General features: G+C 41.3%; 1 protein-coding gene across 1 annotated transcript in view; it reads left to right on the top strand.

The window, feature by feature from the left end:
- Positions 1-4,627, top strand: part of LOC130298698 (zinc finger protein 420-like) — a 166,399-nt gene extending 161,772 nt beyond the window's left edge. Inside the window, exon 9 of the mRNA XM_056551361.1 lies at positions 1,532-4,627. Within this exon, the coding sequence (XP_056407336.1) occupies positions 1,532-2,697 (1,166 nt within the window). The 3' untranslated portion in view covers positions 2,698-4,627. The remainder of the gene's footprint in view (positions 1-1,531) is intronic.
- Positions 4,628-15,294: the final 10,667 nt, after the last annotated feature.

Raw genomic sequence — 15,294 nt, 5'->3', positions numbered from 1 at the left:
TGAGAAAAAAATTTCTGTTCTGAAATAGAATCAAGATGGCTGAAAACTCCATGCCTGCCACATCAGCTAAAACCGGTAAGCATAAGGCATGCACAGCAAGTCTTATGATTCCTTGTGGTATGCTGATCACAACTTACACAACTTTATAGACAGAAAGCTAAAAAAGTAAATTTCATCTTCATTTTGATTTTATCTGAATTACCGTATTTTTCGCCCTATAGGACGCACCGGCGTATAAGACGCACCCAATTTATAGGTGCAAAATCTAAAAAAATAAAGATTTTGAACCCAATAGTGGTCTTCAACCTGCGGACTTCCAGATGTTGCAAAACTACAACTCCCAGCATGCCCGGACAGCCGTTGGCTGTCCGGGCATGCTGGGAGTTGTAGTTTTGCAACATCTGGAGGTCCGCAGATTGAAGACCACTGCATAGGAGGTAATACTCACGTGTCCCCGCCGCTCCGGACCCGTCACCACTGCCCTGGATGTCGCTCCAGCGCTGTCGCCGTGTCCCCGTCGCTCCGGAACGTCTCTGCTGCCGGCCGGGTATCCTCGCTCTCCGTCGCCGCCATCACGTCGTTACGCACGCAGACGCACGTATGCGACGACGTGATGACGAGGAAGGAGAGCGCCGGCCATACAGGGGATCCCTGAATGGAGAAGACACCGAGGAGGCAGGTAAGGTCCCTCCCGGTGTCCTGTAATCACTAACCCGGCCATTCAGTCGGGCTGTTCGCGGTGAAATCGCGGTGGTCCCGAACAGCCCGACTGAGCAGCCGGGTTAGTGTCACTTTCCCTTCAGACGTGGCGGTCAGCTTTGATCACCGCGTCTGAAGGGTTAATACAGGGCATCACCGCGATCGGTGATGTCCTGTATTAGCCGCGGGTCCCGGCCGTTGATGGCCGCAGGGACCGCCGCAATAGGGGTGTATTCGCCGTATAAGACGCACCGACTTTTCCCCCCCAGTTTTGGGGAAGAAAAAGTGCGTCTTATACGGCAAAAAATACGGCACATTGTTATGTTCAGCAGTATATTTTATGGTAAAATGAAGGGTGTCATTGCAAAATACAATTGCTCTTACATAAAACAAGTCCCCCATATTACTCTGTAGATGGAAATTTAAGAGGGGAGGATGAAAAAATGAAATGCATAAACAACATTTCCTGGGGTTTAAGGGGTAATTACTAAAAAATTAAATATTTTATTCTTGGCAGATGACTGTACCAGGAGATCAGAGGAGAATCTTATATCTTCAGATTATAAATCAAATGATGATATCACACAAGATACATATGAAGAACATTCCATTATCCCAGATACACCCTCAGCCCTTCACAGCCAAGATCTGTCATCTCATCCTTATATACAGGTCCTGTCTTCTCAGTCATCACAGGATGTTCAGCAAAATAAGGAGAAACCATTTTCATGTGCAGAATGTGGAAAATGTTATACTGTGAAATCAAGTCTTGTTACACATCAAATGAGTCACACAGGAGAGAAGCCATTTTCATGTTCACTCTGCAGGAAAGGTTTTACTCAGAAATCAGATCTTGTTAAACATCAAAGAACCCACACAGGGGAGAAGCCATTTTCATGTGCAGAATGTGGGAAATGTTTTACTCATCAGTGGTCTCTTGCTGAACATAAGAAAATTCACACAGGTGAGAAGCCATATTCATGTTCAAAATGTGAAAAATGTTTTACTCAGAAATCAAATCTTGTTGGACATGAAAAAACTCACACAGGTGAGAAGCCATTTTCATGTTCAGAATGTGGAAAAGGTTTTACTCAGAAATCACATCTTATTCAACATAAAAACACTCACACAGGAGAGAAGCCATTTTCATGCTCAGAATGTGGGAAATGTTTCACTCAGAAATCATATCTTGTCGATCATCAAAAAACTCACACAGGAGAGAGGCCATTTAAATGTTCAGAATGTGGGAAAAGTTTTGCAAAGAAATCAATTCTTGTTGTACATCAAAAAACTCACACAGGAGAGAAGCCATTTTTATGTTCGGAATGTGGGAAAAGTTTTACTCAGCAATCACAACTTATTCAACATAAAAAAACTCACACAGGGGAGAGACCATTTTCATGCTCACAATGTGGGAAATGTTTTACTACAAAATCATATCTTGTTAAACATCAGATGGCTCACACAGTAAAAAGGACATTTTCATGCAGAAAATGTGGGAAATGTTTTACTCAGAAATCAAATCTTGTTGAACATCAAATAACTCATAAAGGGGAGAATCAATTTTTATGCACAGAATGTGGAAAAGGTTTTATTAAGAAATCAAATCTTTTTGAACATCAAAAAACTCACACAGGAGAGAAGCCATTTTCATGCACAGGATGTGGGAAATGTTTTACTCATAAATCGTCTCTTGTTGATCATCAAAGAACTCACACAGGAGAGAAGCCATTTTCATGTTCAGAATGTGAAAAATGTTTTACTCAGAAATCATCTCTTGTTAAACATCAAATAACTCATACAGGAGAGAAGCCATTTTCATGCACAGAATGTGGGAAATGTTTTACTCAGAAATCAAATCTTGTTAAACATCAAAAACTTCACACAGGAGAGAAGCCATTTTCATGTTCAGAATGTGGGAAATGTTTTAGTGGGAAATCGCATCTTATCAAACATCTAAGAATTCACACAAGAGAGAAGCCATTTCACAAAACTTAAAGGGGTTATCCACCATAAGGTGATTTTAGTACTTACCTGTCAGAACTGTGTATTTCCTGATGTATTTTGTTCCCTAAACTACACATCCCACAGTTCCATGCTTGAAAGTTTGAGATCACTTACCTTCCTCCCACACATCAGCCACCCCACCCATTGAAACACAGTGTTTTCTAACCAGGGGGCCCACAGCTGTTGCAAAATTGAAGCAGGACAGGCTCCCGCTGATCACCTGGCTAGTGATGTCAGGTCTCGACGCACTGCAATATGGGAAATCCCGACAGTAACGAGTAATTTTGTATGCTGTTAAAAAGAAATATTGGGGTGAAAATCACAGAAGTATTGTGAAACCACGGTCACACACAGGTACAGACACTATATCATGAACTACACTAACTTTACAGCCCCTGTAGCATAGTCAGATAAAAAAAGATCCTATAATAACCCTTTTTTTTTTTTTTTTAACCTGTTCAGGACACCGGGCGATTTAAGGCATATTAGGGTCAGGTTCCAGTGTGGGGACGCCCTTCTAAGGGCGAAGCAACACTAGCCAAAAAGGGAGTAATAGGGCAAGAGACAAGAGAGAGAATAGTACCACCCACCTCTCAATTGTCCCTGACCTGACCAATCTGACCTGACCTTCCCACATTGTCACTGTTACCACTTGTAACCCATTTTAAATCACTGATTACTGGTGTTGAATACATTGCACTATATTTTCTATTTTTCATTTTTCGGTCCGGAAGGTTTTAAATGATTTATTAAAAGTTATATTTTATATTATGCTTATCCTCAATATCTGAGTTTTCTTACTCCAGACTAGTTTTAATTTATCAGATTTTTTTTCCCCCCTTATTTTCTCATAACTTTTTAATCTATCAATTTCTGCAAACCATTCTGAAATACTCGGTGCATTAACAGATATCCATTTTCTCATAATTATTAATCTCCCCAGTATCAGTATGCTTTGAATAAGCTTCTTCCTAAGCTTGGGTAGCCTGGGAATCATTCCGAATAAAAAAAAACTCTGGAGAAAACTCCAACCTGATACCCAATCTCCCCTTTATCTGTTTTTGGATACCATCCCTGAAATTTCTTACTATCTGACACCCCCATGTCATATGTAACAGATTTGCCTCTTCTCCCTGACATTTTGGACAACTTGCCCGGGCACGGATTTTCCATTTAAAGAGCTGCTTTGGTGTATAATAAAGTCTATGGAGCAAAATAAATTGTAATAATCTAAGTTTTTCATTGTCCGACATCTCCATTAAGCTTCCAATCATGTCCCTCCATTTTGTCTTATCTAATTCCGGAATCTCTTTCTCCCACTCAGTTCTGCACTTTAATGTTGTTTTCCCTTGTAGTAGAATTTTATACAGTGCTGACACCCCTAATTTTTTCCAGCTGCTAATCAATCAATCAATCAATATATGCTCCTGGACCCAGAGCAGATTCCTTTCTTTTGTATATTTTACTGCATGTTCTATCTGGGATAACCAAAATCCATGTTTTTCCTCCAACTCATATTCACTCCCTACCCCTTAGTGCACCATTCCTAAAAAGGTGGTCTATATAACAGACCCCCTTTTTATCCCACAAATCGTGCTGCTCTATTTTTGCAATTTCTGGCAACCTATAATTTTCCCAGAGGGGTGTAAATTTCACATTACATGTGATATCTAACAAGTTTTTTTTAACTTTCCTCCAACCCCCCCCCCCTGCTTGTACCCCCAGTGTTTCATTTCCACTAAATTTTGTGTCACTTTCCAATACCTCGAAAATGTGCTTCCAATTACCTCTATATTTAAATTTTAGGAGATCATGTCATAACTGGCCTTGCACCCCTGTGAGTTGTGACAATTGTGCTGCCCAATAGTACAATCTAAAGTTTGGAATTCCCATTCCCCCCTTACATCTTGGGAGGGTGAGAATATCTAACTTAATCCTAACTCCCCCCCCCCCCCCCCCCCCCCCAAATTAAAGTGTTTACCAAACTTTCGCAGCTTTTTTTAAACCAAAATTCCCCTATAAAGACCGGAGCTGCAGTTAAATAATACAAAAGCTGCGGAAGGACCACCATCTTTGTAAGTGCCATACGTTCTACCATCCCAATCGGGAGCCTGAGACATATGTCTATCTTCTTTTTCAACCTCTCCAATAATGGAGCCACATTTAACTTAATATAATCTTTAGGTCTACTGCTAGTGTTAATTCCCAAGTATTACATTTTTCCTGGATATATAATCTCTTTAAGTTCTCCGTAGCTTTCACCCTTTTTCCCATCAATGAGCATGAGTGATGACTTTTTCCAATTTATAGAGAGACCCGACACACTCCCAAAAACTTGAATATCCTTTATTACGTCACCTATATGTGTCCCAGGGTCCTTTACAAACAACAAAAGATCATCTGCATATAAAGCAATCTTCCCTGTATCTCCTCCAGGTCCAAAGCCCTGGAACTTGGTCTTTTCTTTAATATAAACTGCCAATGGTTCTATAAATAACAAAAATAATAACAGTGAAAGTGGACATCCTTGCCGGGTGCCTCTAGTAAGTATAAATTGTCCCGATAGTCTATTATTAATTTTTATTCTGGCCCTTGGTTGTCCGTACAGTGTCTTAATAAACCCAATATAGTTCTGTCCCAGCCCCAACTGGTCCAAAACCTTCCATAGGAAGGCCCACTCCACCCTGTCAATCGCTTTTTCTGCGTCTAATGACAGGATGGAGTGCCCCCCCCTCTTTCCCCCCTGAATAGCAGAAAAAACTCTCCTGACATTATCTAGCCCATTCCTATTTTTCAGAAACCCAACTTGGTCCCTTCCAATAAGATCCTTCCATTTTCAGATGAAGAGTCAATAATTTTGAATACATTTTTACATCAGTATTTAGCAGAGAGATGGTTCTGTATGATCCCATCTCTCTGCGATCTTTATCCTTTTTCGGGATAAGAACTATAAGAGCATCACTCATGGACTGAGGGAGCACCCCCTGTTTACAGGATTCATTTATCACTTCCTGGAGTTTACTTAAAGTATGCCCCAGTTTTCTATATACTTCGAAGGGGAGTCCATGAGTCCTTGGTGCTGAATTGCCCGAAAATGATTTTAGCGCTGATTCCAGCTCTTGATATTGAATGGCTTTCTCCAAATTCTCTCTTTTATCATCTCCCAAACTAGGCAGTTTAATAGTTCTAAGAAATTCATCTATCTCCCCCACTGTACATTTTATCTCTGTCATAGATAATTTCGTAAAGAACTGTACAAAACTACCCTGTACCTCTTCATCTGTGTCCCTGAGGGTCCGTTCTGAGTCTCGAATAGATTTTATAAAATTCCCACCCCTCTGGTTCCTAATTATTTGTCCCAACTGTTTATTCAGGCAGCCTCCTTCAACTTCAAAAAACAATATTTGATTTTGGAAAAAAATTGCATTTACTGCCTTTTCTTCCAAATATAATTTTTGTTCTTTCTTCTTGCCTTCTAATTCCTTAAAATGTTTGATTGTGGATTCCCTTGCTAACTTTTCTTCTGCCAACTCAATTTCTTTCTCCAACTCTCTTTCTTTCGCCCTAAAGCTCTTTTTCTTCTGGCAAATCTCCCCGTATAATAACCCTCTAATAAAAGCTTTCAGGGAATCCCAAACCACTCCCAGCTTGGCCGAGTCCCTATTCCATTCCCAGAATTCGTCTATCTCCTCTTTGAGTTTATCCCAATCATCCAAAATGTTTAACCAGTGGGGGTTGATCTTAAAAAACCCTCCTGTCCTATTCTCCTCTTTTTTCCCAACGGTCAACCTCATAATGACATGATCAGATATAGCTTTGGATTCATATTTAAGCCTAATTACTTGGGCAAGCGCCACCTCGTTGCATAAAACCATAATGATTCGGGATGCCGCATCATGTGAACCGAGGAAGGCTGGGTTCACACTACGTTTTTGCCATACTGTTTTCAATCCGTTTTTCTAAAGAAAACCGTATGGCAAAAAAACGGATGGAACAGTATGGAAAAAAGTAAACCGTATGTGTTTTTAAACAGTATACTGTTTTTAAAAGTACATACAGTTCCGTCAGTTTTTATAGAAAAAAAACCCCATACGTTTTTGAAAATGTTGTCCATTTTTAATGGGAGGGGTCTTGGGTGGGGACTTTAGGTTTCAAATGCGCATGTGCAAAGTAAAAACATATACGTTTTTCCCGTATGGAACCGTATACATGTGCGTTTCCCATTGACGTCCATGTTAAAAAAATGTATGCGGTTGCAGTACGGTTTTTAAACCGGAGACAAAATTGTGGTCAACCACGGTTTTGACTCCGGTTTAAAAACCGTACTGCAACCGCATACGTTTTTTTTTTTAACATGGACGTCAATGGGAAACGCACATGTATACGGTTCCATATGGGAAAAACGTATACGTTTTTACTTTGCACATGCGCATTTGAATCCTAAAGTCCCCATTAAAAATGGACAAAATTTTAAAAAACGTATGGTTTTTTTTTTTCTATAAAAACTGACAGAACTGTATGCACTTTTAAAAACAGTATACTGTTTAAAAACGCATACGGTTTACTTTTTTCCATACTGTTCCATCCGTTTTTTTTTTTTGCCATACGGTTTTCTTTAGAAAAACGGATTGAAAACAGTATGGCAAAAACGTGATGTGAACCCAGCCTAAGCCTTCACGGTGAAACGGCGTTGGGGTCTGGCATGCTGCATAGGGGGTATGTGTGTACCATGAGTCTTACCCGTCACTCTGCTGAGGCAATTTACCTTTCAGCCTACTAGCTGACACCGGGTTTGATGTGGTGGGTTTTGCTTTTTGTCTTTCCCACCAACATCATACGTGTTCCCCTTGCCCAGCTCAGCAATGGATCAGATAAGTGAAGGCTTTTCCACTGTTCTGCCCCCTTTCTTTGTGTCACTTTATGTTATGTGCAATATTATTTGGCTGTGGCCATAATATTTACTGTTTACATATTGAAGTGTTTACATTCTCTATATCTACTCTATGCTTCACTTTCGCAGTCTTTTATTTTTGTATCTTTGCACATCATTCTTTTGCAATTATCAACTACCCATCTATGTAGCAGCCATGATTTGTCTGTCTTGTTGCTGTCCCTTGTTTTAATGTTTTTAAACAATGTATGTCTAATAAAGATTAACAATTATTTATATTTATTGTTCTGGTGTGTTTATGGGAGTTTATTTATCGTAGCAACACACCAGTTGTTGATTTACAGTTGCATAGCCCTATCTTTTTGGTATCGCGTCTTATCCCAATCATCCAAAATGTTTAACCAGTGGGGGTTGATCTTAAAAAACCCTCCTGTCCTATTCTCCTCTTTTTTCCCAACGGTCAACCTCACAATAACATGATCAGATATATCTTTGGATTCATATTTAAGCCTAATTACTTGGGCAAGTGCCACCTCGTTGCATAAAACCATAACGATTCGGGATGCCGCATCATGTGAACTACTAGTGCATGAAAAGTATTTTTTATCTCCATAAAGCTCCCTCCATACGTCCAGCCACCCGACCTCTTCCATAAATTTTCCCAAGGGTGAAGATCAATTTTTCCTGAGCTCCTTCCTTGACAATCTATCCAAATTTGCACCTAGAATACAATTAAAGTCCCCGTAAATATATACCTCACGTCAATCCCTATCCCTCAGAAAGGCTACCAGAGAGACCAGAACCTGGCTAGAGAATGGGGGGGGGGGGGGGGGATATATATACGACTCATATATATATATATATATATATATATATATATACTACTCATCCACCCTCTAACATACCCTCTAAAAATATGTATTTACCATTGCTGTCTATTTCCTGAGATTGTACTTCCAGACCAACAACAGAATGGACGAGAACCAAGATTCCTGAGGAAAAACATGAACCAAATGAATGACCCTTGCACGGCCCACTTTTTATTGACTAAGGCTACCGCGTCCGCTGTTAAATGAGTTTCTGTAAGGCAGACAATTGCTGCCAAATGCCTATTTATACTATCAAAAATGGCACACCTTTTACTTTTTTCCTTTAGTCCCTGGATGTTCCATGTTACTATATTAACCACCATTTAAGTGCAACAGCAGGGAGAGAAAAAAAATGTCCCTTACTTTTTTTTTCTTTCTCTCTTCCCCGTCAGGTTCCCACCCCCTCCTCTCCACAGGGGAGGTACCTGGCCACATGATGTAAGATCCGGCTGCTCCGCTCGGCGTCTGAGCCCTGGGTTCCCTCTCCCTGCCCCCCTCCATGAAGCATCTCCTCCGGGCGAAGAAGCATCACGTGACCGGGATGATGTGGTGGCGTGAGCCAGGACGTAGGCGGCGTCCAGGGACGGCGGAAGAATCCACCTGAAGCGGCACCCGGGCAAGAAGAGAACTCAGCAGGGATAAGGCCCCTGATGAACCGAGGTGCCGGGAGCTGTTGGAGGTGAGATCGCCATGGGTGACCCCATTCTGCGGAAGCTGCTGGGCAGCTGCGGAGCCCAGGGAGAGCCAAGGCTGGCGGAGTACTTTCTTGCTGCGCAGCACGCCAGGGGAGTACGGGCGGCTGGAACTCAGGCCTGATAAGAGGCTTGGCGTGAGTGGAAGGCAGGCAGAGCCGCAGCAGTAATGGAGGACTGAGGGCCACGCCGCTCTCCCCATTATTTTGTCAGTAGACAAGCCCGGTGAAAAATCTGCTAATCTGGATGGGGAATAGGAATGTGTACCTGAGGAACTGCCGGGAAATGTGTTAATGGGAGTCTGAACTTGAACTGTTGGTCAGCATAGAAAAGTTGTCTGTTCTTCGGGAGTGCAACAGTATCTGGCTTAAAGAAATTAATATACTGGGACTGTTGGAAATTAATATACTGGGACTGGGACTGTTGGCAAAATATAAAAATACGAGGCATAAGGGCTAAAATATGTAAATATGTAAAGTGGGGCTCAAGACCCAGTTAGAAGTCGATTAGTATGACACAGGCTAGAGGTGCAGGCACTGTGGAACATATTAAATATCAAATCCTGAGATGAATATGGTATGCTTGCAGATGTGACTCGGTGCAGACGGTCTGGACTGACTAAAAGGAGGAAATATACTGAGTGGGGATATATGAACTGTAAGTAAAATGACTGGTTTTCCCCCTGATCAAATGTAAATTATATTGGTATCCAGAATGTGAAACAGGAGGATGAAGAAAGTCACCCTTAATCCCTTAATTTTCTTGCCTAGGCCTGGGAGAGGCTACTACATTTGGGCCACAGCCCTATTTTGATGAGCATCTGTTTTATTGCTTTTCACTGGTAACTCCCCTATACTGAGGTATTTCTGCCTTACGGCTTGAAAATGGCTGGGTGAGCCAGCTGAAACGTTGCCTAACACGTTTTTTTTAAATAAATCACCTTTCCTTTTTTTCACTTGGTGTGCCACTGTTTATTTTTGCTTTGTGCCTTACCATAGCTACATGAAATGGCCCCAAAAGCTAACCCCAGAAGGTCAGGAGGAGGGAGCCCGGCAAGGGAAAAAATGGGGCTTGTAAAGATGGACAAGTATTTAAAATCACCTATAACAACTACAAGAGCCAAAATTGCAAGATAAAGCAGTTGGTGAAAGTTCTGGGGGATCAAGATACACAGTTCTGGAGGTTGAGGATGGAGGTGAGCAACCAGAGGGAACTGAAAGGCACTCTACTATGTTAGAAGAGATTCTTCTTGAAATCCAGGCAAACAGTAAAAAATTACATGATCTCTCTGTACAAGTAGGCAACGTGTCAACCGATATCACACTAATAAGAGCTGATTTAAGTAAAATAAAAGAACGAGTAAAGAATATAGAGACCATGGTCCCCCAGATGGAAGAGAAAAATAAATCTGTTGGCAATGAGATAGATTCAGTAACTAAACAGAATGAGATGCTCCGGAAAAAATACAAGATATTGAGGACAGAAATAGACGGTGTAATATCAGGTTTATGGGCTTTCAGGAGGAGGATGGAACCTGGGGGAGGAAGAGCTATCAGCCCTTTTTGGAATAGAGAGGGCCCATCGTATTCCTTTCAGAAAACCAACGCTTGGAGCCCCACCAAGGACTATACTAGCCAAAATTCTTTGTTCAAAAGACCGTAATACCATCCTTCAGATCTCCAGAGAAAAAAAGAGAGTCCCTAAGTTTTAATAATGCAAAGATCAGCCTGTTCCCGGACCTTTCCAGAGACACACAGAAGGAGAGGGTGGCACATAAAGAGGTCAAGAAAAGGCTGGTTGCGGCGGGAATTAGGTTCTCACTGCTGTTTCCTGCGAAAATTTGAATTATATATAAAGATATAGTATCTTTTTTTCTCCTCGGCAGCGGAGCTCTCTGTTTGGCTAGAGGGGAAGGGGCCGTAATTCTGTTATTTCCTTTTTTTTTTTGGTGAGGTTAATAAATTTGGAGGGGGGAGGGGGCCGAGGGTACTTAGGTAAGAGTCTCATATGAGTGATGAGACAGTAAGCTGGAATACCCCTTTAATGACACAGATAAGACATCTATATATTAACCATGTACATAGGATATCTGACATTTATACATATATCATATACTGTATCTCCAAACTTGTTCCCAATTGTTAATAAAAGTTTTCTTTTAGAACGTAGTCACCGATCCAGCGATGTCATCACTATAGTTTACATGGTAGGAGAAGAGTGTGATATATGGTTGTGATATTCACTGCTCCTCATGGAGAAGACCCAACAGGCATAATCCATGGGGAGCTGCTACTGGAGACCCAAACACCTCAGAGAGAAGGGACTTATTCCAGTGATGAAGAATTCCAGGACATGACCAGATTAGAGACAGAAAATCACTTCTATCTTCTGGCTTCTAGGACATTATTCTGATGGAAGAACTTTACACATTATAAAAAGTCCTATAGGTGTTGGGTAACATTTATAGACAATTGTTGGCCCCAGCTGTCATGGCGTACCATAGGGAACAGGGTAAGTAAGGGTTAATGTTTGTGGTTCTACCAATAACTGTATAAGGATATATAAGAAGTAAGGAATATATGAGATAAGATCTTCCAGCGCACACAGCTACTGATATGGGGATTGGGTGGACGAGGCTCCTCGGGGGAGGGATCACTTGTTATATGTATAGATGAGCATAGTCCTAAGGAAATAGAAGGTGGGTATAGACAGGGGGTGCAGCGTCATCTCACACATTAACCCCTTAACGTCGCAGGACGTATATTTACGCCCTGCACCGGCTCCTGCGTTATGATGCGGGGTCACGTGGTGACCCCGCGTCATATCGGGTCAGTCCTGGCGGCTAACGATAGCCTGGACCTGTGGCTAATATCGGACATCACCGATCGCGGTGATGCCCGGTATCAACCCTTCAGACGCGGCGATCAAAGTTGATCGCCGCGTCTAAAGTAAAAAAAAAAAGCATTCCCTGCAGCTCAGTCGGGCTGATTGGGACCACCGCGGGGAAACGGCGGTGTCCCGATCAGCTGTTAGGACACGAGGAGGGTCCCTACCTGCCTCCTCGTTGTCCGATCGTAGATTCACTGCTCCGTGCCTGGGATCCAGGCAGGAGCAGTCGAGCGCCGATAACACTGATCAATGCTATGCTATGGCTGCAATCAATGTACTGCATGTTTTAGTCCCCTATGGGAGCTATAACATTGCAAAAAAAAAAGGGGAAAAAAATAGTTAATAAATGTGATTTTACCCCTTCCCTAATAAAAGTTTGATTCACCCCCTTTTCCCATAAAAAAAAAAATAAATGTAGTAAAAATAAACATATGTGGTTTTGCCACGTGCGTAAATGTCCGAACTATAAAAATATATTGTTAGTTAAACCGCGCGGTCAATGGCGTACACGTACGAAAATTCCAAATCCAAAATAGCGTATTTTTTTGGTCACTCTTTATACTATAAAAAAATGAATAAAAAGCAATCAAAAAGTCTGATGAAAGCAAAAATGGTACCAATAAAAACTTCAGATCACGGCGCAAAAACGGAGCCCTCATACATCTCTGTACGTGGAAAAATAAAAGTTATAGGGGTCAGAAGAGGACATTTTTAAATGTATACATTTTCCTGCATGTAGTTATGATTTTTTTCCAAAAGTAAAACAAAATCAAACCTATATAAGTAGGGGATCATTATAATCGTATGGACCTACAGAATTAAGATAAGGTGTCATTTATCGAAAAATGTACTGTGTAGAAACGAAAGCCCCCAAAACATACAAAATGGTGTTTTTTTCTGTGCTTTTTTTAAAATCTTGTCCCACAAAAATGTTTTTTCGGTTTCACCATAGATGTTTGGGTAAAATGTCACTGCAAAGTAGAACCAGTGGTGCAAAAATGAAGCCATCATATGGGCCTGCAGGTGCAAAATGGAAAGGGTTATGATTTTTAAAAGGTAAGGAGGAAAAAACGAAAGTGCAAAAATGCTGGGTCCTTAAGGGGTTAATAGAAGTGGTGTACTGACACTGGTTAAGCAGGAACTCCGCTCCTGGGATTCTCTAGTTTAAATTTGGCCTCCTGGAAAGCCCCAACCATGCGATCTCCAGGAATTAGTGCGCCAAACAATAGGATAGGCTACTCCTGGGAGCAGAGTCTCTGGGAGGCATTTATCATGTACTGTGTATAATTTATTCCCACATTTTTTTTCCGTGCGCCAAAATTATCAAGAAGGCGCAGCAACCATCGTGAATTTTGCGCAGCACAGAGCTGGCAGGAAAAGCAAACCTCACAACGTTTTTTCTGGCTGCATAGCGCGGAAAGAAGTAGTAATCTCCTTCATAAAAATGGCGGCAACTGGGTTTTCTTATTTAACAAAGTTATTCTATATTTACTTCTAAGTTTTGGACAACTAATGTCGGATTTAAAGGGGTACTCCCATGGAAAACTTTTTTTTTTTAATTAACTGGTGCCAGAAAGTTAAACAGATTTGTAAATTACTTCTATTAAAAAATATTAATCCGTCCAGTACTTATTAGTGGCTGTATACTACAGAGGAAATGCTTTTCTTTTTGGATTTCTCTTCTCTCTGCTGACCTCTGCTGTCCATTTTAGGAACTGTCCAAAGCAGAAGAAAATCCCCATAGCAAAGATATGCTGCTCTGGACAGTTCCTGACATGGACAGCAGTGGCCAGCAGAAAAGCACTGTGGTCATGACATCAGAGAAATCCAAAAAGAAAAGCATATCCTCAGTAGTATACAGCCCAGAAAAGATATATAGGCGGATGAAACCCATAGGAAGTGCTCTTAAAACATAACCTTTACTAGTTTTAGTTAAGATACACCAATTACGTGACCAATTAAAAAAAGGATTAAATTTAATTTGCGCAATTTACCAATATGCATATAACCCAACGTGTTTCCGCTGCATTTTGCAGCTTCCTCATGGGAACAATTATAGAGGTACAGTTACTCATCCGGTCTTGGATGCGAGACCGATAGTACAACAAAAAATAAATGGAGGATCTTAGATGTTGCTTATTGGAATTAAAATGTGCTATATATTTATAAATAAATGCTTGTTTATCTCAATCATGTTGATAGATACCGGACCACGGGATACAGTTCTGAAGTCCGGTGTAAAGTGGAGCCGAGCGCTACCTACAGTGGTAGGGAGCCTATTACGAGGCTACTGGCTCCCTACCACTGTAGTATACAGCCCCTAAAAAGTACTGGAAGGATTAAGGTTTTTTAATAGAAGTAATTTGCAAATCTGTTTAACTTTCTGGCACCGGTTGATTTAAAAAAAAAGTTTTCCACAGGAGTACCCCTTTAATGGCATGTCGGGCAGAGGCCACTCCGTCTACTTCTCATGCTCCTCAGCAGCCAGATAATGTTGAGGTAGCCCAGGCTGGCGAGGAATTTGAATAGGAAAGTGATATTGAGGAAAACAACATCTCTCCAGGGCCCAGAAGACGGAGGAGAGGTTTGAAACACCGTCATTTTTCAGAGCAAGAGACGGAAATTATAGTTGATATGATAAGTTTTTATATTGATTCATTAAAAATTTAAACTAAAACAAACCTATTGTGTTTTTCTTTTCAAGCTGACTATAGTTTGAAGAGGTTATGTTAATAGCTGAACTTTGGTCTCCGCATTCAATTATAACTTGTTCCGATCCTGTAAAGTTTTAACTTTTTTCAACACCCCCCCCCCCTTCAGCACCCACTCACAAAATTAGACTTGACGCGGCCCATAAATGAAAGTTGTCTCATATTTTCGTTCACAAGCATTAGACACTGTCTCTCTCCTCCATTTTTAGTTCCTTTATCATCTGCATTGGGTGACATTTTGTACAAATGGTTTCATAAAATAATGCCGTCGTCTTATCTCCCCAATACTGCATCCCTGTCCTTGTGATCCTGTTGTGACTTTATTTCGTTATTATTGTAGGGAAATGGTGCTTTCTCTACAACATTATAATAGGGACTATTTCACCTTACAGTGCCCCATAGCTTTTGGTGCCATGAGGCGAATGAGGCATTCGCCTCTGGTGCAGCTGCAAGCTCTGTAAGGTTGGCGCAGACGCGTACCCCCTTTTTTCCCCCTCCAGGGAGAAGACCAAGAAGTCACAACAGGTCCACCCAGA

This window comes from Hyla sarda, chromosome 1, assembly GCF_029499605.1.
Source record: "Hyla sarda isolate aHylSar1 chromosome 1, aHylSar1.hap1, whole genome shotgun sequence".
In the NCBI taxonomy this organism is placed as follows: Eukaryota; Metazoa; Chordata; class Amphibia; order Anura; family Hylidae; genus Hyla; species Hyla sarda.
The sequence above is the reverse complement of the archived record's forward strand: the minus strand, read 5'-3'. Positions and strand labels throughout refer to the sequence as shown.